Here is a 23,494-nt window from a genome sequence, read left to right on the forward strand (position 1 = left end):
GGTGGAGATTCATTCCCAGCATTAAGGAACTAAAGCCTTTGATGTTTTAGCTTAAGGCCAAACTATATATGCATGGTTCTGTCCCTCTTAATTAGGAAACGTCTGCGGATCTCATCAACTAATAAGATCATGTTATGAATTGAGGTCTCTTAAAATATTTCTTCATCTAAATCGTGTCGTAAATTTCGGAAAAACTAAGAATAATTTATAGATTTTACAACAATATTATTTAATATGATCAAGACACATATATTAATAAATATTAATTAAGAGGCTTATAACATAAATAGATCTAGGGATATCCCCTGATCCCTTGGTATAGTTTGGTATATTACTCTTATGAGAGTCATTTAACTAATTAATTACATGACTTAATCATGAACGCCACACCCGTGCATGTGGAACCAAAGAGATCATGGTCCCATGCATCAGTTTTTCCTCTCGTTCCGGGAACAAGTTAGTGATAGTTAACAATTAGTTACGACTATTACATGATCATGACTAATTAAATTGCATGCGTTGTTAATGTTAATTAAAAAAAAAAGTTCGTGACTCGGACGTTTGTCTATAAAGATTGAATCTCTTTTTTCTATGAATGATGAGATTGAGTCTATATTTGATAGAGAGTGTTGTCTCTTGGATGTTTGTATATAGAGAATATTAACAATAGTGAAGACTAGACAAGTCACAAAAGGAAAATGTACTGGTAGAGAGCTCTAAATGCATTAGTTTGGTTTATGATGTCATGTTTAATATGAGGATATCTCAAAATATATCCGGTCATAGATATAAGTTTCTATGATGAATGAATGATGATAGTTTCTTTTAAAAAAAAAAAAATTGCATGGGTCAACAAAAATTCATATTTGATTAAATATGGTAGTGTCACGAACAATCATATATTTTCTCCGATCGATCACTCATTTTGTTTGTTTTCTTTTCTTATTTTTGTTTCCTGAACTCATGTGTCTTTTTATGGGTCATCATGAAACACTCTAGAATCTAGATACGAATATTTAATTACATCGATCTCTTACCTTCGGCATTTTTTGTTGTTGTTCTTTTATGAGCCAACGTTTTCTCCTATATAAATATATATATAAATATATAGAAGTTAATGCTGGGAAATTTCATGCACTTGGCAAGGAAGATTACCCTTATTTACAAAACAATATTTAAGTCTACGCGGGAATGACAAAGAGGCGGCAATGAATAAGCAGAATGTTGTTGTATATACATAATATATGCATCTAGTATATATATATATATATATTATATATATATCAATAATATTATATAATATGCGTAAAAAAATGTAAAAAAAAAAAAAAAAATCTTGGGCCGGGTTTGATGTCTTTTTCTTTACTATCTGCGGAAAAAAAAAACCTTCTTTAATACATTAAATATTAGAAAAGAAACATTATTAATTTATAAATATAATAGTCTCTAACCAAGGTTTATTACAACGTCGACAATATTACAATCTTTTAAAAGATTAAAAGCATATACTTTTCACTTTTCATTAATGGTACGTATGTACGCCTTTCGTAAGTTTCTCGGAAAGTTTTCCTCAATTGTTTAACTATAAATCTTCTCAACAGGCCGGGCTATATATATATCAACCGAGAGCAGCAGTCTTTATTCGCATTGAGAGACAATAATATTATTGCACCAATCGATCGACTACGCCAGGCATTGTTCGAAGGGCATGAAGATAGGTTCCGTACATTTACTTCTTATTTTATGCCTGACGATCCTTCTCACATTCTTGATGATCTTCTTGTCTTTGTCACTCTCAGTTTCTAAACAGCACAACCCTTTTCTTTCTACGTATGAGTCTATCGTTGTGAAAAGGTCTGGTCGCGTGGCTGTGTTTTTCATGTTTAACGTAATCTTTATGATCACAATCTTCATTAATGGGAGTCTTAATAAGCCATCGACAGAAGATTTCGATAATTGGTCCCTTTCTTTCCCTCATTTAGTATATGAAGCTGAAGATACACATGACGAGGCGACATGGAAAGGTTATGATCATGTCGACAGTGATATGGAGGATGGCAATGGATATCATGCTAGTACTGATGATGAAGGTTACGATGAAGACAGCGATGATGATGGTAGTGATGATGATGATGATGATGATGATGATCTTGATAGTGATGAAGAAGAGCAAGATAAGGATTTGGAGAGGAGAATTGAGGAATTCATAGCAAAGAACTATAAACAGCGCAGAGAGGAGTTGATTTATGAGAGGCTATCTTTTTCTTCGCAAGTATGCAGCATGCAGCTCTAGCTAGCTAGCTCACAAGCTGGTTAATTAATTAACATGCATAACAAAATGTAGCTTTGAAATATTTTTTTGTACTTTTCCATGTGATGAATTAAGTCTTTTTTTTTTTTACCCCTGGTTTGATTCCTCTTCCCGGCCCTATGGAATTAAGCTTTTTTATCTTTTTACTAGCGTGGGGTTGAACTCTTGATAGTTCTGTTCTTAATTTTAGTACGGGACTGTACATATATATTATGACTGTATTTAATTATACCGTGATTTGCATGTATTGTATGTACATGGATATGTGCATAAATATTACTGTACGTATTATGATTCAATTTCAAAGAGTGTATGTGTATATATATATATATATGTATGTATGTATGTATAAACGCCATACAGATCATTGGGTGAGGTTTCAAGTATGACAAAGGGACTACGTACGTACTACGAAACTCATTTTTTCAGCCAGAGCCTAAGATTATTTTTCTGCTAAGACAAAGCCCCATCAATTAATTACCTCGATCGAGTCCCCATTTTGACGTTCGATTAATTTTCTTACTTAAGTCGCAGAATAATTTGTAGATCAATCAAGACAGTTACCAATTAGAACGACACAATTGAAAGCCCCTGATAATACATGCGTGTTGATTTTTTATTTCTTGTACGTACGTCTTTGAAAAATTAAGGGTAATTAAGGAAGGGAGAGTAGAGGTCTGGACGTACGTGACCATAAGCGTCGTAGCCAGCCAGTGAATAGAGATATTAATGCCAATTAAAAATGGGCATGAGTCTCAATTATCACTTTTAAGTTTATAACAACAGCCCCCGGTTTCTCTCTCTCTCTCTAGAAAAGCCTCCAAACCCATATCTTATTTTTTCACCGGAGAAGGAGGGGGAGGCCTCGATTTCTCATGATCCCTGATCTCCTTCTTTCTCCATCTACTCACTTTATTTATAAATTTTGTTCTTTTTTCCTAGTTGTTTTGTATTTTCTAAGGCCGAAAAAGGTAGATCTGACTGTTGTGGTTGCAAAGAGACAGGTGCTTGGGCACCATACATCATCACATATTCCGAAGTCTACCAAAGTTGGTCTAAATTTTAATCCATTTATTTTTACATCTATCTTACTACTTTCATTATTGTTTTTCTCAAATTTTGTTAGGATACTCTTATATATAAAGAATTTAGTAAAATATTCAATTTGCTGGTACCCGACAATCACCACCTCCTCTTTGGTCCCTTGGCAGTCTCTCTTCACCACAATCCACGAGCCCCACTTTTTTTACTTTTGCCCCTCGCGCAAAAATCACATGTACTCATTCGGAGAGTGAGGAGTTTTGCGACGACCTATAACGCGATGGAGTTTGAATTTTTTAACTAGTTTTTTATTATAAGAGTTATCATATTTGGCCACAGATCGTGAAGACAAGGCATTGGATTTTCCCAAACAGCCACTTCAAGACAAAATAAGTCACTACAATCAACATGGCCTAAGATCATGGAACTACAATCCCACTTTCAAATTGTATAAAAATCGTTACATTGTGCAGCTCCCTCCTAGTAGGGAAGGGCAAGAGACATTTATTTCTGGGGCCTATTTCTTTTTCTTTTTATATTTTACTACATTAGTTAAGAAATAGTCATTGTTGGCGTCTCCCTACCCCTTACTTATATAATTCTTTATCTCTTAATTATAATATATCGAGCTTACTTAGATAAAGAGAAAGAGAAAAAAAAAATTAATAACATTAATTATATCCAAGAAGACCCGAAGCCTGGCCCATGACTCAATTCCTTCAATCCACGACATCACTACGTGATCTATGGTGGGGTTCGGATTAGATTATGCCTCATGGACTTATCATATATATACAATGAATAATTCTCCTTATCATTTTCACATATCATATATCATATATCATATCTATTTTATTTTTTATTTTTTTATAATAAATATATAGTGTATAAATAATAAGTAGAACTATTTAATTAATTTAATAAAATTAAAATAAAGTAAAAAATAATAATTTTTAAATAAAAAAAATATATATATATGTAGTGTGGAATAATGCTAGCATCCTCCGAATAGGATTTACAAATGCTCAATACTACACAACTTCCCAATCTCCACACATCATATTTTTTTAAAATTTTTAAAATTTTTTTTAGTTTATTATTTTTAAACTAATTTAATTTTTTTATTCATTATTTATATATTAAATATTTGATAAAAATTAAAATTAAAATTAAAAAAATATTATGTGCGGAGATTGTGCGAATAGTAAATTGTGTAAATTTTTTGTTTACGAATATGCTCAGATTTATGAACCAGCAGCTTGATCATCTGGGCAGGAGAACAGGTTGATACAAGCCTCAACTGCGCGCGGATTAAAGATGACGTGGTATCCATACACACCATGCTTGACTTTCATTAAAATAATATTGTAAATTAATTAATATCGATAAATCTTCTCAACAGGCTATATATATCAGGACTGAGACAATATATATCACACCAATCACTTGGGAAGACCATGACGATAAGTTCCGTACCTGTGCATGTTTTATGCCCGACGATCCTTCTGATCTTCTTGTCTTTTTCATTCTCATTCTCCATACAGCTCAACCTGATCTCTCTTTCTACGAACGAGTTTATCGTTGCGAAAATGCCTAGTCGCATGGCTGTGTTTTTCGCGTTTAACGTTCTCATTATTGCAATCTCTCTTATCACGAGATTTAATATTAATACTCCATTAACGAAAGATCTCGATTGGTTGATCTTTTCTTTCCCTCATAAACATGAAGATCCAGAACTCCGGGCACAAGATCATGATCATCATGAAGCGACGACATGGGCAGATTATGATGACGACATGAGTGATATTGATGACAGCGATGAATGTCATGGTTATGATGGTTATGACGAAGATAATGATGATGATAGTAGCGATGAAGATGATCTTGATAGTGAAGATGATCGGGATTTGGAGATGAGAATTGATGAATTCATAGCCAGGAACTATATGCAACGCAGAAGGGACGAGTTGATTTACTGGAAGTCTTTTATACAAGAACCCAACCTCGGCCAGCTAGTTAATTAGCTAGCTCCAAAGCTTCACGTAAGGGGAAAAAAAAAATGCCAAGTCGATCTGAATTTGTATCTGTTATAAATTTTACTTTTGTTTGATTTGATCTCCTCCCCCTCTAGTTAGTTCTTATATTTTCTACTAGCTAGCATGGGGATCACGTTCGACGTACACTGTTAAAAATAACAATTCCGTTATTTTAAAGTACTGTACTTATGACTAGGTCATCTGTGATCTAGTGCATACCTGTATATATGTATGTTATATGTATGTATGTATGTATGAAGTCTATGTGATTAAAGGATCAGTGTAAATATTATTTTATGAATTATAAGAGTCATGCATATATCCTTGTACATGAGTTCATTGGGTTTTCTTCTTCTCATATTTGGGTCGTAAATTAAACGGCCAGTACATACCGTAATTAGTTGATGATTATGGCTAATAGCTGTGCTAGCCTTGATAACTAATTTGAAGCCATTTGCTAGAACTTAGAATATTGAATGCTCGTGATCAAATGGGGACTCCACAGCCCATGCATTTGATTATATGCCTACCCAAAATTCCTAAAATCAAAGGTATGCAGCAATAGCAGCATGCCCACGTACGTGTCATGTGACGAGAAAATATAGAGAGAAAAAGCTAGATCAGACATGCATAGCTACGTATGCATAGATTTTTTTTTTTCCTGAGCTTATGCGAACATGATGAATGTACGGATGCAAGAGTACGTACTAATATTACCAAAGCCGTTAATTAGGAACTTCATTAATCTTGACTGTTTACGTACGCGCGCGGTATATACGCTGTAGTAAGAGATGCGTAGTGTGCAAAGGTTTTTTTTTTCTAAACATGTGTAGGAAGAATAATTTAAGAACATAGCAAGAGTCAGTGAATGTAGACGATGTCTGTCCAATTGACTGAATTAGACGTTACAGTAGTACTTTTTTTTCCAAGAAGAGCCGGTAGCCACATGTCTTATAATAATGGCCCGGTCCCAAGTTATTAATCAGACGTTACAGTAGTACTAGCTAGCTAGAAGCATGAAGCATGCATGCATTAATTTACGAGTGTGTCTGGTTCAATCAAGAAGAGTAACTTGCATGCTTGCTTAAATTCCCAGCGCCTAGCTAGCTAGCTGCTTGAGAGGTCATGAGGTTTGTATTGATCATCGAACACATGACCATGCATGCTTAATTAATCGACTAATTAATATAATTATTAGTTCAAACATGAGAAAAATAAACTAAAATATCCTTACTCATGGGCACTTTTGCACGTGCTTATCATGTGGCATGCCCCGTGCCATGTCATCAATAATGCAGGTAAAAGTACTGCCCGGCTTAATTTTCATCTCGATCGTGGTCCCGAAAATTAATATTCAAAGTCTAAACACATGCATGGATGATGGATCTATGGCCGAATTGGGTCAGTCTTGGTTATTTGTCTGTTTGCGTAATAAATTAGGAAGGCGTGCTCAGCATATATAGTCCCGATCGACCGGAATTCAACATAAGCTTTTAGGGCAGGTTTGGGGCCAAAATTAAAACATAAAGGACGCCTCTACAGCCCCCGCTGGCTGTCCCGCTCCCGGTCCCGCTCAATGTAAAATGTAGTGTTTTTTTATTTTATTTTTTTATACATGTATTTTTTTAACACTATAAAATATTTTTAAAAAAAATAAAAAAATTATAATATCATTAAAAAACACTTACTTAATCATTAAGTAAAAAAAAATATATTAAAAAAATTAAAAAAAATATAGCGGGACCGGGAGCGGAACCAAGAGTGGTGAGAGTAGCATTATTCAAACATAAAATTTTCATCTCATCTCATCTCATCATTACACATTTTTCAAATCTCCATACAAAATATAATAAACAATTCAACTTTTTCAAATCTTAATACACATTTTTCAAATCTCAAAACAATAATAATATTAAAACTTAATATTTTAAACTTCAAAACAAAACACAAAATCTCTCTCTCGCCCATTTTTTTTTCCAGTTCTGTACGTCGGTTCGTTCACAATCATATATCACTAGCTCTTTGATCTCCCACTACAACAAATAGTGATTTTTGGGATTGAAATTTTTTCCTCAAATATTATTTAATAACAAATAATTACATTTGCCATTAAATTCACGTCGTCAGAAGATTATCATCACAAATAACTATATTAGATCATTTTATTCGTCATAAGTTATAATATGTAAAAATTAAACTTTATTTAAATTGCTCGTGTGTTAAGGAAATAAGCGAAAACAGCGTAATGAGTCAATGACTACGTTGAAAAAAAAAATAAAAGTCGATGGTGCGAGCAATATTATATACAGAATAATTATTTTAAAAAATAATGTAATTTAATATTAAAAATTAATTTTTGTATATAAAATTTTTATTTATTTATATTTTTAAAAGAAATTATGTGAGGCTTACTATCAATTCTCCTATTCTTAATAGGGCTGACGCCATGACTGTTATGTTTTCAACAATCACCACCACTTCCTGCGTATGGGTGTCGGAGTTTTAACGGTCAAAGTGGACTTCTGATTTGACTTTGAGACCTTTGCTAATTAATAATAACCACGTAATTTCCAGTCCGTGGGTCGTCACGTCCCTTTCGAAACTTTCTTAACGACGGTACTTTAACGGAAGCTCGTAATTTCTTCCGTTCGGTTCCGCGAGTCGGTATCAGGTCTATTGCATGCATTCATTCTCTAAAGCCCCCCAACAGTATCTCTATTTAATGAGAGGGAGAGATAGAGAGAGTGTTTGTATGCTGGCTGGCCTAGTTTGGTCGAAGACTTGAAGGGAGAAAGAGAGAAATAGATTTTGAGAGCTACGTCTTTATTTTTTCAATTGTTATTAAATATAAGATATACATCCCTATTTAATTATAAAAAAATTATATTAAAATAAAATAAGGTAAATGTCTTAAATATTATAACAAATCAAAGTAAAGTAATTTGATAATTATGAAAATCAAATCAAGATAATATCAAATCAATAATTTAATTTGATATTATCTTTAACAGAACGGTTTTTTAAATAATTTATTGTAAAATAATTTTTAGTTTCAGAATGTACTACACTATTTTACAAAAATTAAAAGGGCATGCTGTTGAAATTTCGCCTAAGCTTGATTAACGTCATACGTACGTCGTAGTTAACATTTGACAATTGAGAAATGTGAAATGACAAATAAATAACAACTTGTATATATAGTACTAAAATAATTTTAAAAAAAATGTCAACCTTTCAAAGTTGTCACGCTTATATATCTCTTTATCCAAAATGAAAGTCGGTGAGCTGGGACCTAGATCTGGAATTTACGTCTGAGAATAATAGGAAATTATGTCACAATTTATGACTGGTTTGAATTAAGAGAGATAATTTTAGATAAAAAGATAAAAATTAAAAAATTATTATTAGAATATAATTTTTTAATATTATTATTTTAAAATTTGAAAATATTAAATTATTTATTATATTTTATATGAAAATTTTAAAAAATTATAATAATAAGATGGGATGAAATATTGTTCGAATTCAAACAGGATATTAAATGCATAGCTTGTCATGCCAGCAACGAAGAAGTTGCCTCCCCTTCAATGGCTATATATTAAATTAATTTAGATCCCTTCAATTTTTTGAAGAATTTTAAGAACTAAAGAAAGATGGATGCGTGAAATAGATTCCCATCAATTATGAACGCAGGAATACGTTTGAAAGTGACTCGAAAAGAATAATGTTAGGGTGCTCACCAATGCAAATGATTTTTTTTTCTTTTTTGAGTATTTTTTAAACATTCTTGATTATTAAGAAAATTTTAAAAAATATATATAAATTTATTAATAATTACTTTCTTAATTATTAAGAAAAATAAATAATAATAATAATTAAATGAGAGTCATGCTATCATTTTTCATAAAATAAAAAGTTCGGTCAAAATTAGACACCATTCTCGATCCCCATAATTTTTCACATAATAATCCTCCGAGGACCTACTACATTTTTCCAACTATCTCATTAAGCAAGCCATTTCATAACCGAAACGAATAGCATAAGGGAGAGGAATTTTTTTATGCCAAAATAATATTTGGCCAGCAATTTGGACTCAATAGATTTGACTATTGAAAATTATCAAAGTTAAAAATACTGTAGTTTTGTTGAGCCATGTGAGTTTTTATGCAATCTAGTTAAACTTTAGCCAAATTTTAACTTTATTGAACCCACTACTAGTGCTCTTAGAGCATTAGTTATGGCCTCAACAGACTTTAGCCAGAATTTGACTAAGAAATTCATTTTTACAAATTTAACTAGCTACTTTTTATCATCATCAAATAACAGGCTCAACAAATCTTTCACTGTTCTAATAAAATATTAATTTTAAACTTTTCATTTATTTTAGTTATAATTGTAATTTAAATATTTATTCGTTGTTAAAAAACTACCTATTAATTTTCTAACGTTCATATTATTCCAATAGTTATATTTCTTCAACGGATATATTTTTTTAACTTATATTTCTCCAACGGATATATTTCTCCAATGGCTATATTTCTTCAACGATTATATTATTCCACTATAAAACATAACATTTTCTCAATAATATTATTCACTTCAACTCAAGTGAATATTTTAGTCTACAAAAATTATTTGGTTAGCTCCTTTGGCTCAACAAATTTGGCTAGTGATTTAATTTGAAGTTAAAATCAATGTTAATTTGTTGAGCCAATTGTAGCACATTATCTTACACTTTAGCTATTCTTTGACTATAATTTAACTTTGTTGAGCTCATAACTAGTGCTCTTAAGGGCTATAGTGGACTTAACAAAACTATAATAATTTTAGCTTTCATCAATTTCACTGGCCAAACTATAATATTATTTTGGCATAAAAAATTCCCTCCCCGCGTGCTGTTGGTTTCGCATGTACCAATATGAATCACGATTTCATTTCTTCTCAAAAGCAAAAGCACCTTGGGATGAACTGGGCGGCCAATTGCTTGGCCTTGATGCTAGACTTGGCTGTGTCGATGATACCCTGGTACTCCTTCACATTTTGCAAACAACCAACACTACAAGAGAAAGCAGTTTTTGCTGCCAAAAACTGAAGAGGTGAATAAGTTTTGGCCACAACAGACCATCATTTTACTGTAGCCGCGTTTTTGTAGTGGCGGCAATGAAATTCGCCATAATACATACTTTTTGCGGCGACATGATATCATTTGCGGCAACTGTTTCTCTTCGCAAATAATTTCCACCGTAAGATGCAAAATTAGTCGGTGCAAAGACTTAATGCGGCGACATGTTTGGAATCGATCCCCTGTAATCAGAAGCGTGCATACATCCAATTTCCCTAAAATCACAAACCCATGTTCGCAGATATTGATCTCTGTCTTCGACGTCTCTTCCACCCAATTTTGCTGCAGCCATCGTGAGCCTCCACCACCAAGCATGAACCAGCCGTCCCTAGCCAGCTTGCCTTCACCACCGAAACAGAGCATAACCCCCTCCATCAGTCCATCCCAGCCTTCACGTTGAATAGGGTCTGAGAAAACCCACCGATTATTCTCTGTGACATTTTCGACTTCCCTGCTGCACGCCGTCGCCTCCTCGCCGAGCCGGTAAGTCTCCTCCGTCTCCCTCATAGTCAATTGACCGCCCGTCTCACTCTCTCTCTCTAACTTCCACTCAGTCCCTCTCTCTCTATAGGCTGCCCAATCGTTAACCATCGTCGCACACGGCTTCTCACTCAGTCCCGATTTCAGCAACCTATTTCATCTCCTTGGCATCTGTGGTATTTCTCTCCTTCATTCCGTGTCTATCTCTCTCTATTTCCGGTGTATGTATTTAGCTAGTTTTTTTTTTGGGTTCGTTTGCAAGAGAAAGGTAAAGTCACTTGCATAAAAATATTCAGTTACTTGCTTAAATTGATTTTGAATCTATTACAAATTACAGTGACAACTTTTGGAAACAACAGTGAGAGAAATTTCTCTGCTATATTGTAGTTTTAGCATAGTGTAAATTGATTAAAATTTTTCTATATTGTTTGGCAAATGTTGTTTTGGGTGATATACTAGTTTAGAAAGATTGTGAATCTATTACATCAGTGTTTTATCTGGTACTTGACAACTTTTGGAATCCATCAGTGTTACATCAGTGTTTTCCTGGTGCTCTGTTGCCTTTATTCCCTTTATAATTATGCATAAGTCAAGGAAATATTACAAACTCTATGTTTAAATATATGATTCCTACAGAAAGATATTGTGATTAAGTATTCCATTATTAAACTCAACTTTTATACCACGCACAGAACTATAATTTTATGCTCATTCATAACAGAAGTTGTACTGCTACCTCTGCATCTTAATTAGCTACCTAGGTTTGTATCGAATTCTTAATGGCCAAAGTGCCTCTAGCTAGCTCTCCCTAAATAAGCCACCATACCTTCTCTCCTAGCCTGATATTATTAGGCTTGAAATCAACAAGATCAATACTAGTAGTACTATATCTCTAAATTAATTTATTATGCCCTGCCAATCGGCCACTTCCAATCAAAACCATGATCTATACATACACAATGTCATCGACAGCTTCGTGTGGATGCCAAAATCCATGCCTAGGACTTCATCTTTATATATATATATATACCTCCATTTAGCCAGAGAAGAACAGGTTTTCCTTCTGGTTTCTTTGTAGCTTCAAAGAACCAGTAGAAGAGTGCTCTTCCATGAGTTTGATTGACAGTAACATATCCTGCATATTGCTTGAAGTTCACCAAAGGCTGGCCTAGAGGTCTATGCACTCTTTCTGCTTCTTGTTGGGCCAAGCTTTCATCACGGAGTATAAGCTGGCTCAGACCTTGCTGAAAAATTTGTATCTAAACATATTAAAATTACAAGCAAATATTTTAATTTGGAAATTGAGAGAGAATGGAGAGAAAGCCATTAGGACCACCTCTTTCGGCCTTATCTTCTCTCTTTCTCAAAATTAACACGTAGAAACACACAATGAACGTACAGATTGTATGGTTTAAATAGGAAAGGATTGGAAGGCACATATATAAGAATCACATATATTCCTATATATATATATATATATATATATATGGCTGTCAATATCTTTTATTACATACGAAAGATCCACTCCATTCCATGATACACCATGATGGAATTATTCCATATAGCCGTGGAAGCGTTTCATTAAGGAAGTATGCTTAGGCCAGTATATAGTTGAATTTTAATTAACCGATATTTGAAATTATTGCTTCTATTAAAAACAAAGGGACCATTTGACTTCTTGAACTTGAAAGTATAGTGCCTTTATGTAGAAGGGAGTGATCCTTTTTCTTTTCAATCCACGGCTAGCTTGAGATTTTTTGCTTCAATCAAAAGGACGAGATATGCGGTCTATCTAGTCAATATATATATAATGCTTAATTTGCATTGAAATCTTTGAAGCTGCACTACACCAACTTAATGAATGTTATGAATTAATAATGTACTGATCCTTAGATTATCTTTCAAACACATGCACCATCTTTCAATCTATCATTCTACAATATGACTGCAAACTATCAAAATAGACGTGCTCTAATCATGATCATGAATTCTAGTTTAAGTAGACAACTATCCAACTCCTCTATTTTAATCTTACAGTGATTTTGACATGGACAAAAGCTGGATGCGTATTATCAACCGATTTAGGTCAGCAGAATATAGGGAAGGGGTATATCAATTCATTACAATGGCCCATGTTCATGCAACAACAAACAATATAAGGTGTCCTTGTCGTACCTGTCATAATAACTTTTTTCATCCTATTGACTTGGTGGAAAGACACTTGTTCACCATAGGAATTGATGAAAACTACACTGAATGGATTTTTCATGGTGAGGAAGAATCCTGGGATGCTAATGAGTTTGATGATGATGTCAATGAAGTGCAAAGGGACGAGTACGTTGATGACATGGATGAGATGTTAGATGACATTAGACTTGGATCATTTCCAAATGTGGAGCCAATAGAACCTGGTACCAGTGAAGGTCCCACCTATGAAGAGCCTAGACCAAAAAATTTTGATCAATTATTGGAAGATGCCAGACGTCCACTCTATCCAGGATGTGCTAACTTCTCAAAGTTATCATTCATTGTGAAGTTGTTGCATATAAGGACGATTGGAGGGTGGACTGTTAAATCATTTGACATGCTACTAAAGTTGTTGAAAGATTCGTTCCCGGATGCACTTTTGCCTGACTCATACCGCGAGTCACGACGGATGGAGCCGGCCCTTGGTTTTGGTTATATGAAGATTGATGTATGTCCAAATGATTGTATACTATATTGGAAGGAAAATGCTGACAAGCATGATTGTCCCAAATGTGGTATGTCAAGATGGGTAACACCCACAACTAAACAAAAAAAAATCCCACACAAAGTACTTCGATATTTTCCGTTAAAACCAAGGTTGAAGAGGTTGTTTATGTCGAAAAAAACAGCAGTATCCATGAGGTGGCACAAAGAACATCGTGTTGAGGATTCGAATGTGATGAGGCATCCACGTGACTCAGTAGGGTGGAAGGAATTTGATCAAGAGCATATCTCATTTGCGAGTGATGCGAGAAACGTGCGCCTTGGTCTAGCCAGTGATGGGTTCAACCCTTTTAATAATATGAGCAAACCTTCTAGTGTATGGCCAGTAATACTTGTTCCTTACAACCTACCACCATGGTTGTGCATGAAAGACCATTTCTTCATGATGTCTCTTTTAATTCCTGGACCAAAGGCGCCGGGCAATGAGATTGATGTGTATTTGTGGCCTCTTATTGATGAATTGGTTGATTTGTGGGAAAATGGTGTTGATACGTATGATGCATCAACAAAACAAATGTTTCAATTACATGCAGCTTTGTTGTGGACGATTAATGACTTTCCTGCATATGGAAATCTATCTGGCTGGAGCACGAAGGGAAAATTGGCATGCCCTACTTGTAATGGTGACACAGACTCTTTGTGGTTGAAATATGGTCGAAAGCATTGTTACATGGGTCATCGTCGTTTCCTATCTCCAGAACATAGTTGGAGGAGGAAAAAGACTAATTTTAATGGCAATAATGATCACCGCATGCCACCTTGTGAATTATCTGGCCACGATGTCCTGGATCAACTAAATAATGTTGGAGATATATTATTTGGCAAAGGTGGAAGGAAGAGAAAGCGACGACCTGATGAACTTAATTGGACAAAAACAAGTATCTTTTTCCAATTACCTTACTGGTCAACATTGAAACTTCGACATAATCTTGACGTCATGCATATTGAGAAGAACATCTGTGACAACGTCTTGGGAACTTTGATGAGTATTCCAGGCAAAACAAAAGATTCTGTTAATGCACGCAAGGACTTGATGATTCTTGGTATAAAGAAGGAATTACATTTACAAGAACATGGACAACGTCTTGTTATGCCACCTGCATGTTACACGTTACAAGGGGATGAGAGGAAAGGCTTTTTCGAGTGGTTACAAGCTGTGAAATTCCCAGATGGATTTGCTGGGAATATTACTCGATGTGTTACATTAAATGGTTGTAAAATATCAGGAATGAAGAGTCATGACTGTCATATTTTTCTACAAAGACTACTTCCTGTTGCTATTGCCGGGTACCTAAGACCTGACATTCGCTTGGCTTTGACTGAGTTAAGCATATTTTTTAGACAGTTGTGCACACGCACATTGTCTATAGATGTCTTGAACCGTCTTGAGATTGATATTCCAATCATCCTTTGCAAACTTGAAATGATACTCCCTCCTGCATTCTTTGATGTAATGATGCACCTAGCTATTCATCTACCACGTGAGGCATTGTATGGAGGGCCTGTACAGTATAGGTGGATGTATCCATTTGAAAGGTATTTAGGAAAATTTAAGCATTATGTCCGAAACAAAGCCCGTGCTAAAGGCTCGATTGCTGAGGCATACATTCACACAGAATGCTTGTCATTTTGCTCGATGTATCTCCATGATGTCGAGACTAGATTTGATCGAGAAGAAAGAAATGTAGATGTTTGTGAAGGACGTCAACAATGTGAATTTTCGATATTCACACAAAAGGTACGGCCATTTGGTGCATCAAATCCTACTCGACCAGATAATAAAGTATTTGCCAAACAATGTTGGTATGTACTCAACAATTGTCCTGAGATTGCCCAATACCTAGAGTAAGTCGTAACAAATTGTCGACTTTTTTCACTTACAATATTTAGCCTAATTTCCATTTTTACCCATTACTTAACACATTTTAAGTTGAATTATGCAATGAGCATCACAACAAATTGACAGACGAATGTGTCAATAATATTGAGGATGTGCCTGAAAGTCAATTTCCTATATGGTTCAAGGAGCGTGTGAGTATGTTGTTGGTAACTACGGTTGGCCAAATTTAGGTCCCATTTAGTTTATCTTACAACTTGGGTGATTTAAATTGTCTAACATTTGTGTATTATAAACAGATTAGGCAACTACGTAATTCTAGTCCCGAAGAGGTGTCCGATGATCTGTACGCGCTAGCATGTGGACCTGACCCATGGGTTTCATCATATACTGGTTGCATTATGAATGGAACTAGGTTCCACACAGCACAACGTGAAGAACATCGTCTTACACAAAACAGTGGTGTGCTTGTTCCTGGGGACCATCAAGGTAGGCCTATTGAGTACTACGGAGTTCTAATGGACATTATTGTACTTAACTACCTAGGATGGCGCCATGTATATTTGTTCAAATGTGATTGGTTTGATGTATGTGATATGCGAAGAGGAGTTCGTGTTGGTAATCACTTTACAAGTGTCGACTCAACTAGGAAATCTTACAAGGAAGAGCCTTTTGTACTTGCATGCCAAGCGTCACAAGTATTTTATCTCAAAGATACGAGTTTAGGGAGAAATTGGCTAGTGGTACAGAAGGTAACCACTAGGAATGTTTATGACATTCCCAGCACAACAGTTGGGGATGAGGATGAGGATCACTTGATTGAGGATGAAGCGTACCAGGATGAAGAATTTTCTCCACCAGCCCATTTTGTAATGGAAGATGATACATGTCTAGATATGCCTTTGCATCGAAACGATATAGACCCGATTTTAGTTGATGATATAGTCATATTAGACCACCCCGATCCAAGAGTTGAGGAAGATGAGTTTCTTAGTAACTACTCATCGGAGGATGACAGTGATTGGAATAGTGACAACACTGCAGATTCAAGCGGAGAGGATGGTCATAGTGATCATGAAAACTTACTCTAATGATTAGGTAAGCATTTTAGTACTATTTATGTTATAATGCACTGGGCAAAGTAATTATATGTATATCTTTGTGAATATATCAATCATATAATTATGTTGATAATAACTTTGTCCAATGTTTTTCTGAGTTGATTCATTCATCTTAATTGATAATAATCAACTAGGTATTATTTTTGTTGAGAGTCCTTCAATTAATGGGTTCCTGTTAGGTGTATTTGTGGTTTTCCTCTATAATTGTCTTGGTCAAACGTGTGGTATTTGTTTTTTCACTAATGTGTATATATATATATGGTGTTGCAGACAAAGAGGGAGATTGCCACCTTGAAGCTCCTCAAACATCCTACGTGGTGATTACACGAGGTATACATGTGCATCCTTTTCTTATATTCCCTCTCACCTTGAACCTCCTCAAACATTCTAGGTTATATATCTTCGTCTTAATCTATCTTCTTACTGATGGTGATACCTTTTTTATGGCAATAAATGAAGGCCTTCTTGCAATAAAAAAAAATTTATGTAGTGGAATATTTGAGAACACATATAATGCATTTCCTGGTATGGTATGGGCTTGGAATATCTTCATCTCTGTCTTTTTTTTTTTTAATTCTCAAAAAGGTATGTTGATGGAGACTTTATGTGCATAGATAAGGGTTGTGAACCAGAAATAAGCTGTTTATGTGAAAACATATATGATTTTCAGACTCCATTTAATATTGTGAGTTGATTATTTATTTCTACTCTATTTATTTATTTACTCACGCATTGCATCTTTCTTTTACCACAGTGCTACTTAGCTTATTCTATATAAGCTGAAGTTTCTGGAGGGGAGGATAACTGAAGTCCACAATGCTGCCGAGTTTTTGCATTAGTTTAAGCATAAATTGGTAGAAAGCTGATAATTGCATTTTGACATTTCACTTGTAAATTTGTAATGGAATGGTTTGAATATTTGGATGTTGAACCGTCTGGTTAAAGTTACTCTGTCTTCGATATAACACATGATGTGTAGTCTACTTTTGAAGGTGACCATAGTATGGAAACAACGTACGTGTAAGTACTTGTTGGAAAATCAGGTTTTCTTGATGGATATGTACTTGATCTTGGGATTCTTTATCTATTAAATATTGTGAGATATAGTAATAGATGCAGGTGATATTCTGAATCTTAGTGCAAAATGTATCAATCATCATGTGAGTTTGGGAAGGTCTAGAAATTGTATGCATATGGTGAAGAGGCCTCTATATCATGAACTAGGCGAGGCTGCATATAAATTAGGGGCTTAATGCTTGAATTCCTTACTAGCAGATATGTATAATTTATTTTTGCTTTTTACTCTTGACAATGGGCATTAAGTTTCAATTGAGAGATCGATCGAAAGTGCAATTGTGTAGTCTTTAATTGGCACGATGCATGCTAGTGCTAGTTGTTAAGTACTACTGCTGCTCAGTTTGATTAATTATGTAGAATTTAAAACAATTAATTATACCCTCAAAACTTACTAGAAAAGGCCAATGAGCAATGTTGTGATCACCGTGATCCTATTTTTGTTCTGGCCCAAAACAATAATGTTGTTATTGTGCATTTTAAGTAGTTTTATTGATCAATCATTAATTCGTTTGATCCTGCATATTCTAGCGTACGACGTGAAGAGATATGGATGAGATGTTAATTAATTTCATCAGGTAGCTAGCTTGCTCATGAATGGTGTTAAGAAATAAATTGAAGAATAATTTCCGTATATTTTTCATTGATGGTCTCATACACATATATACATGAGTAGATGATTTATACATGGAAGACACAAGTAATTTAGCTGTACGTACAAAAATTACGTAACTGTCAAATGATCATCTTCTTTTGGTGGGATTGATTTGGTGGGATTGCTGATCATCTACTTTTGTGGGATCTTGGTGCTAGCTATAATACATGGCTCGCCCAGTATGGCCAAATCCTTCATGTGTCTTCCATTGCTTTCCCTGCCTTTCTCTGTTGAGATAATATATTAGCCTTAACACATTATTTTATTTAATAGTCGCATTTTGAAAAGAGAGAATAAAATATGAGAATAAAATTATATACTATTAAACACTAGAAAATCTAACGTCCATGTATGTATTTTTTTTATATAAAGCTGCTTTAATGATTTACATTTACATTCAATGTAAATCACACAAAAGGGCCTGACTTAAAAAAAATGGGTTATTCTTTATGTTAATGTAATAAACGGGTTGTATGAAGCTTCCTTTTTTTTTTTTTCTTGAGACAAGGGCTGTTAATTGTTAGAGAAGGAAGAATGGTTTCCATATCAGTGTGTACAAGGGTCCCACCGTCAGGAGGAAATAGTGAAATTTGCTTTTTGTGATGGGAAGTTGTTATACGCGGGATCACGAAATATTTAGTAGAAATTGGAGGGAAATCTCCTTTTCGATTTTATTTAATAGTTGATAAAGTGACTTCAGCCCACTACACAAAAGTAGCGCAGTACAGACAAAAAGTTAAGAGTTATCTCATTGGTGGAAAAGGAGCAAGAGAGCCCTGTATTCAAACTGACCTTTAAGCACCAAGAGATCAGCCCTGTAAGTATTTTCCTACCATCTTTTATTCATCCATCACCACTACTTATTATAATAAGTAGATTCTTCTGTATGAAACTATTTACGAGTTTCACAAAAATGGGGATCCTGAGTTTATTTCCCCACATTGTTGGGGTGAAGCTAAACTAAACTAAGCTTTTCTATTATTCTCAGTTGAGGTGAACTCAGAATATCTTACACAAATTTGCAGTTGGTTGTTTGCAAACTAAGCTTATCATATGGTGAAGAGGAAAGTTTAGAGATGATTGCAAATCATCAACTTATTTCACAAATATGTTATATGGATTTGCACAGTTTAATGATAGAGGTGAAATGACCTCGGTAATAGAGCTCAAACTGGGGTTTAATAAACTGACCTTAGTGCAAAATCATGGTGAAGGTAAGGAAAATATGAGGAGATAGACGTGGATTTGCAAGGAAAATGATTTTCACTCAGTTTTGTTATTTGTGCAAACAATGATACTAAGTATATTTATCAACTTGTCTACAATCATAGACCAAAGATGAATTTATATTTAGAAGTTTTTCTTGTTGCCATTCAGCTTTCATGAAAAAAGGTTTCTTTATGGGTCTACAAGCATGCCTCAATCATATTGGGGTTCGGATGATTGTTTTATTACCCACATCATCCAGCTTTATCATACATGGACGTTAGAAAGTAGACTTTATGGCTGTAGAAATGTTGCATTTTCACTCAGTTTTGTTATTTGTGCAAACAATGATACTAAGTATATTTATCAACTTGTCTACAACCATAGACCAAAGATGAATTTATATTTAGAAGTTTTTCTTGTTGCCATTCAGATTTCATGAAAAAAGGTTTCTTTATGGGTCTACCAGCATGTCTAATAGAGACACTCCAGGAAATGTTTAGCTGGATGGCCTTCTAAACTGGGATTTTTTGATATTTTGCTCCATTTGCTGGCAGGCACATATTTTATTTAATAGTTGTCTAGATTTTTGGGTGCAGGACCTGCATGTTAGTTGTACTTGCTGGATGTTCCTTGGTGGAATTATAAAATGTCCTGGGCAACAATATTTTGGTGGGATTACTCTGTTAAAGGTTATGAGAAAACATTGTAAGTATGCTTTAAAACCCCTAGAAACTGCATGTATTTTCTTCAATGGCTAAGAGAGTTGCTGATGCATATTCTATAAGATTAGTTATGATGCTAGTGATATTAAAACCTTGAAACTTGAGAGATGTATACCAGGTACAAAGAAATGTTTGGTAATTTTTTCTGTAATAGACTATAGGTACAGATTTATGTTGAATATACATGTAAAGATTCAGCCATTGCCTGATGCATCTTCTATTTTCCTATGAAATATGGATGATATAACAGATTTTAATGAATTATTGGAGGCTTTTGCTTAGTTTAGTTTGTTCATGTAATGAGTGACATAAGTTTAGTTCCTTGATGACATGATTGGCATGAATTGTTGTCTACTTTAGTTTGCTGCAATGACTGGCATAATTAGTTTAGTTTTTGGTTGATTATTTTTATCTTACAAGGTAGACATCAGCAATTACTTCAAGCACATGAATAATTGTTTGAAGCATGTATATTTTTCAGGTAGAAAGCAAATGGCATATGTTGATATAAATCACCCAAGCTGGAATTTTTTGATGCAACACTACAAGAGCCTGCTGGATGCTACATATGTGGATTCACTCCCAGGTTTAAATTAATGTATAGGGTTTAAGGTTAATGTATAACCATGTTGACAACAATTGGTTGAGATGCACACATTCTTCATCAAGTGTTTAGTGTCAGTAAATGGAGATAGGAATTTAAGTAATTGCATGACAATTAGAAGGAACCTGCTATAATGTATGATGTAAAAAGTAAATGAAATGTTCACATTCAAGCTTTTTTGATGAAATCTGGATGGCAATGTACATGATAATTATTGGAAAAAGTGTATGGTGTTTGAATTATATTAAATCTAAAACAAAAGTCCTCAAAATCTGGTACTTGGCAGAGTACTAAATGAGAGGAATCTCAAAGATAATTTCCCATTGGTAAAGCTTAAATTCTTCCTTGGCTACATACGTTACTACTCTTTAGACAAAATCTTCTTGAACTTCTTTATTTTTTCTGAGTTAGTGTGGTGTAAAGAATGCTTAATCTAATTAGATCCTGTTACCACAAATTGCAAAGTATAGATATGTAGTATCTAAATTTCTTTAATTCCCCTGTTTTTTATAAAGAATAATCTATATGCATTTAAGATGATCAGGACGTATGGTTTAAATTTCTAAATTCCCGTGAAGTAGTGGTATATGCTAATATATGCTATTTCCCTAGCTCTTATTATATATAATATTGCTCCAAGGTTGTAGATTGGTTTTGGCATTTTATTCATGAGTCACAGAGTACATACTGAGCTATTGGGATAAATATAAATTAGATGCATCTACACATCTCTATCTAATTTTCTGATCATGATCTTTAAATTAAAGAAGAAGAATTTTTTATGATTGGTCATTATAAATTCATGAAACATATACTGGGGCAAGGAATCAATATAAATAAAATATATTTAATGATTGGTGGAGAATCAATATGCATGCCAAGATGCTATACAGGAATTTATGAGATAGAGGTTGTTTCAATTCAGATTGAGTACATATTGAATGACTTTGCTAACTAACCTGGGTGAAGAACATCAGCTTTAAATAACGTAAAGCAGAAATTGAAGACAGCGAATCCAAAAACCCATAAATTCCTGCAACGACGTGCTGCATCAGTGAACCCAAAAACCCATAAATTTGCTCTGATCAACTATTGTTTGAAGCCACCGTTCAGAAAACCCATCAATCTAATAAACCGAGTGGGTTCTTATAATTTATTCACCGCATACCCAAAAACCCATATGTGCCTGTACAGCTGTAAATTTGTAAGCAAGCGCGCGGTGATATTAATTGGCATTTCCTGCGCCATACATGCTCACCGTATGTAAAATCCATCTGAGATTGCGGCGTGGTAATCTAATTCACCGCATGTAGAATCAAAACCAAATGCGGGGATCTCGCTATTTCACCGTATGGATCAGCACCATCTTCTTGCGGCGTCATAATCAAATTCACCGCATGTTGAATAAAAAAAATTGCGGGGATCTCGATCTTTCACCGTATGTAAAATCCTTGAATCTGCGGCGTCTATAAATTCACCGCAACCTTGGGAAGAACGCTTCTTTGCGGCCAGCCCCAAATTCGCCGAAATCTGGATTTTACGGACCCGCAAAATCGCCGTAAATCACCCCAAATTTGCGACGCCTCATCACCGTAATTGCCCTTCTCCCAAATTGGCAATGCGATTTTGCTGCGAGAGATGAACCGCCGAGTTAGGTGCAGCAATTGCGGCCGCTGATGATTTATCACCGAAAATCAACTGAGCAGACGTTTTACTTTCGACCGATTAGCGAAGAGTAATTATCGCAGTTTCTGAAAATTTGCTGCGAGAAAACAGGGGAAATGCGGGGATTTCGCTCCCCGCGAGAAGGAAAATTTCCTGTAGTGCAAAAAGAGGAGAACGATCTCATAGAGGAACGCGGGGCAGGCTAGGGTTGTAGAAACACTACTAGGAAACACAGCAAAAAGGAAAAAAGATTCCATAAGGGGAAGAGGACCTGGGACTTGTCTGTAGACTCATTGAGACGCTCGACGTACTGGTAGAGCTCCTTGATATGCATGGAGTTATCGGCGGTCGAGGAGTTAGTCATTATGGGGGAGCCGAGAGCCAAATCAGGTTCATGGGTTTCGAGGTTTTGACTCGCTAAACGGTTTTATGGGGGGCTTTGAATCTCTCAACGAGGAGTACTACTCTCAACTAAGAAGTAAGGGAAAGATCAAGTCTTCAAGACACAAAGCTCCACAAAAGGGTTTGGATTTGCGTATTTGTGGCATTAATGTAGCCCCCGCCGAGGCGATTGCGTGTGCATCTATCAAAATCAAATTAAAATAAATGAAAATATCAAAATTAATATTTTAATAGCATAATAATATATTTCTTGAATCTATTATTTGGTGTTGTTAAAAAGTGACTAGTTAAATTTATAAAAATAAAATTTCTAGTCAAATTTTAAGCTAAGACTCCCCCGCCTGACATCTAATTCTAAGAAGTAAGAATGATCCGAGTTCCCTGCAAGTGCTGACTCCTAATTGTTGAAAAAATTGGGAGGGATTGTCCAATGGATTTCCACGCATCTAGGAAACATCCTGCTT

The 23,494-nt window shown here is 34.8% G+C and overlaps 1 protein-coding gene and 2 long non-coding RNA genes across 4 annotated transcripts; 2 read left to right on the plus strand and 1 right to left on the minus strand.

Annotated features, from left to right (window-relative positions):
• Positions 1–13,037: 13,037 nt before the first annotated feature.
• Positions 13,038–16,669, plus strand: LOC109010280. Its single transcript, XM_035691582.1, has 2 exons — positions 13,038–15,479; positions 15,878–16,669. The coding sequence occupies exons 1-2, from the start codon at positions 13,038–13,040 to the stop codon at positions 16,667–16,669; spliced, it is 3,234 nt and encodes a 1,077-aa protein (XP_035547475.1).
• Positions 16,670–18,388: 1,719 nt separating this feature from the next.
• Positions 18,389–23,184, minus strand: LOC109006153. Its single transcript, XR_004801860.1, has 2 exons — positions 21,923–23,184; positions 18,389–18,655 (listed from the first exon to the last, which is right to left on the minus strand). It is a non-coding gene; the product is annotated as an uncharacterized LOC109006153 (long non-coding RNA).
• On the plus strand, positions 18,663–21,916 carry LOC118348853. Of its 2 annotated transcripts, none has more exons than XR_004801861.1 (3): positions 18,663–19,245; positions 19,417–20,342; positions 20,841–21,916. It is a non-coding gene; the product is annotated as an uncharacterized LOC118348853 (long non-coding RNA). The 2 variants fall into 2 exon arrangements; XR_004801862.1 differs by having other exon boundaries at positions 18,678–19,245; positions 20,220–20,342.
• Positions 23,185–23,494: the final 310 nt, after the last annotated feature.

This window comes from Juglans regia, chromosome 7 (assembly GCF_001411555.2).
Source record: "Juglans regia cultivar Chandler chromosome 7, Walnut 2.0, whole genome shotgun sequence".
NCBI classification, from domain to species: domain Eukaryota; kingdom Viridiplantae; phylum Streptophyta; class Magnoliopsida; order Fagales; family Juglandaceae; genus Juglans; species Juglans regia.

Excerpts from the sequence above, each read along its gene's own strand:
- LOC109010280 (XM_035691582.1), top strand. The coding sequence starts at position 13,038 with ATGGACAAAAGCTGGATGCGTATTATCAACCGATTTAGGTCAGCAGAA. Across the intron at positions 15,480-15,877 it reads TTTCGATATTCACACAAAAG|ATTAGGCAACTACGTAATTC; the intron begins GTACGGCCATTT and ends TATTATAAACAG.